The sequence below is a fragment of the Rhagoletis zephyria genome, unplaced genomic scaffold, assembly GCF_001687245.7.
Source record: "Rhagoletis zephyria isolate East Lansing unplaced genomic scaffold, Rhagoletis_zephyria_1.1 Rzeph_scaffold_24208, whole genome shotgun sequence".
In the NCBI taxonomy this organism is placed as follows: Eukaryota; Metazoa; Arthropoda; class Insecta; order Diptera; family Tephritidae; genus Rhagoletis; species Rhagoletis zephyria.
The window spans coordinates 1-3,181 of NW_016181266.1; the positions used below are offsets into that span (position 1 = coordinate 1).

Here is a 3,181-nt window from a genome sequence, read left to right on the forward strand (position 1 = left end):
TTCCTCATTTTGCGATTCAGGAACTACTAAAAATAAAAGAATCAACATTAAACTACGTCAAAATTAAAATCAGGGAGCAAGAATTTCGATGTGAAGCAAAACTCTCTGGGAAGATAATACCTATGAATAATTGTACCATGCCCTGCTATCACCTTATATTGATTGGCCTTGATGTGTGTGTGGCAAGTTGGCAAACCTTCGTCAAGTTGTTCGTCAGGTTGGATAAAAATCAAAATTTTTTGATTTTTGAGGCAGATTGGTCAACTTGCTGCTCTGTGTGTAAACAAGTTGGCAACCGTTTAGAGGCGTATTAATAGGTTCGTTCGCGTAGCTGTTAATTGTTCATGTTTAACCAAAACTTACAAGTACAAGTACTTACAGATGACATTTCGCCGAAATTTGGCAGTTGGTTGGTTTCTGTTGGAGATTTTAAACGAACGCACCTAATATCAACATGTATTTTTCGGTTCGTTTCGCTAGTGAAAATGTGTATAACTTGTGAAAACTGGGGCGGTAGCAATAACAAATACATAAAAATGAGAAGCATTCCTAGCATAGCTTAAAAATTTATCGGTGCTGTTGTGTTGTTCACAGTTCAAAAACTCTCACTCAAATAAGATCAGCCAACTGGCTGGTGCGTTTGTAGGGAATTTCGTTAAGTATCGATAAATCAATGCGTGTGTAGGGCCTTTAAATCAAAAATATGATTTTTCTGTGGCATTCCATTGCGACTGGTGGGACATTTGACTTCATAATGTGATCAACTGTGAGTTACTATGTCGTCAGAACTTATACAGAAGTGGGAATAAATTTGTCCACATAGATAAATAACTAACGTATCAAATTCCTTTAAAAAGTACTAAATTGGGTGGGACATTGAAAACCCCTCCATATTTTATATTTTATGTTTTATGTAAGACCAAAAACAAAACATATCAAAATTTTTGCACCAACCAGTATATAGAATGTGGTACATACAAATTTTTTGATTAGTCATCATGGAAGCCAAAATGCGAATTACAAACAAAATGGAATTACTCGTATCACACATCATCTTTCTATTAGTGTGAGTAGTAGTAGTTTGAACAAAGACTATGGCACGGATGACGATTTCAACTTGCGCAATGCCTCTAGAAAGGACCAAATAACAACATATAATCTCAATTCTATTTATAAATATATATGTATGTACCATTTATGTGTTATGTTTATATGTATGTATGTATGTATGCACATATGTTTGCTTGTGTAGCTGTACAGGTTAGTACAGCTGTTTGTACAGTTTGTTAGTATGTTTGTTATAATGTATGTACCTATGTATGCATGTAGGACCGTATTACTTTGAAATAAGGCATACAAAAACAGCAACACAAAAATTCCTCTTAATTTTGTATTTATTTTTCAAAGTGTGTTGCTAAAAAATAAATTCCAAAAAAAAAGCTCAGCTCAACAAAGTGGCACATAGTGTTGCCAGACTGCAATGGATGATTGTGCGCATGAACTAAATAGTATAGAGGCAAAATCGCAGGAAAACTAACACAAATAAACACAAGGATTAAAAAAGCAACAAAAAAAAAAAACAAACAAGAAAAAAGTAATAACGAAAAATTAGAGTCAAAGGAGGAAAATGTATAAAATTAAATAGTTTNATATAGAGGCAAAATCGCAGGAAAACTAACACAAATAAACACAAGGATTAAAAAAGCAAAAAAAAAAAAAACAAACAAGAAAAAAGTAATAACGAAAAATTAGAGTCAAAGGAGGAAAATATATAAAATTAAATAGTTTAATCGTATTAAAAACAATATCAAGAAGGAAAAGAGGAAATTTACAGGAGTATTAATTTCGTTAGTCAAAAAGACACCGCATGTTTCCAGCTGAAAATCGATTAGTTTTTAAATCCGTACGTCAAACTCAACGATTATAGGAATTTCGTAAATAGTCTAAATTTCAATTCATTAATTTCAAAATATTTATACTCTAAGTGGGAGTGTATTGGGACATTCCAAACGAAAAGGGGTAAAAATATTTCATTCCANGGACACCGCATGTTTCCAGCTGAAAATCGATTAGTTTTTAAATCCGTACGTCAAACTCAACGATTATAGGAATTTCGTAAATAATCTAAATTTCAATTCATTAATTTCAAAATATTTATACTCTAAGTGAGAGTGTATTGGGACATTCCAAACGAAAAGGGGTAAAAATATTTCATTCCATTTTAGGGGGTCTGCAAAAAATGCACAAGTTAACTGTTTGTTATTGCGCTCTTTGTTTTTTTTGTTAATTTTATTTTTAGATTTTATTTGTTTTTAATTTTTTTGTTTTGTTATAAAAAAAAACTATTAATTTAGCATTGCAATCAACATTCCAAAAGAGCACTACTAAAACAAATTGTGTTGGAATCAGTATTTCTTTAATTTTTTTGATTTCTTTATACATTTATTTATTTATTTATTTTTTTCAATTGCAGCCCACAAGTAAAGTTTGCCCGCGTGCTTTGTTTTCTTGTCTTATATGCATTTTCTACAAAAACGTGTTCTGTCAAAAGTAAATAACTTCTTCTTTGTTTTTTAGTTATAAAGTAAANGTTTTGTTATAAAAAAAAACTATTAATTTAGCATTGCAATCAACATTCCAAAAGAGCACTACTAAAACAAATTGTGTTGGAATCAGTATTTCTTTAATTTTTTTGATTTCTTTATACATTTATTTATTTATTTATTTTTTTCAATTGCAGCCCACAAGTAAAGTTTGCCCGCGTGCTTTGTTTTCTTGTCTTATATGCATTTTCTACAAAAACGTGTTCTGTCAAAAGTAAATAACTTCTTCTTTGTTTTTTAGTTATAAAGTAAAAAATCCAACCAAATTTACAAACTACATAGTTAATATTTATAAACGTAATAAAAATAAATGCATGTATGTATGTAATTACATATGAACTTACTGTTGTTGGCGAGTAGATTTTCGTGCAACTTATCGCGTTGATCCTCGAGCACCTCACCCAAATAGGCGGCAACTTTGCGCGTAATTTGCTCCACGTAAGTATCTAATTTACCCAAATCATCGGAGAGACCGACCAATTGATCGAGTGTACCCACCTGAAAGAGTATGCAAATGTAATGACGAAGAGGAAAAATGCTTGGTTTTTCGAAATTTTAATATTTTAATAAAAAGTTTA

At 31.0% G+C, this 3,181-nt stretch overlaps 1 protein-coding gene across 1 annotated transcript in view; it reads right to left on the minus strand.

Annotated features, from left to right (window-relative positions):
• Positions 1 to 2,870: 2,870 nt before the first annotated feature.
• Positions 2,871 to 3,181, minus strand: part of LOC108381891 (V-type proton ATPase subunit C-like) — a 728-nt gene continuing 417 nt past the window's right edge. Inside the window, exon 2 of the mRNA XM_017638283.1 lies at positions 2,871 to 3,101. Within this exon, the coding sequence (XP_017493772.1) occupies positions 2,886 to 3,101 (216 nt within the window). The 3' untranslated portion in view covers positions 2,871 to 2,885. The remainder of the gene's footprint in view (positions 3,102 to 3,181) is intronic.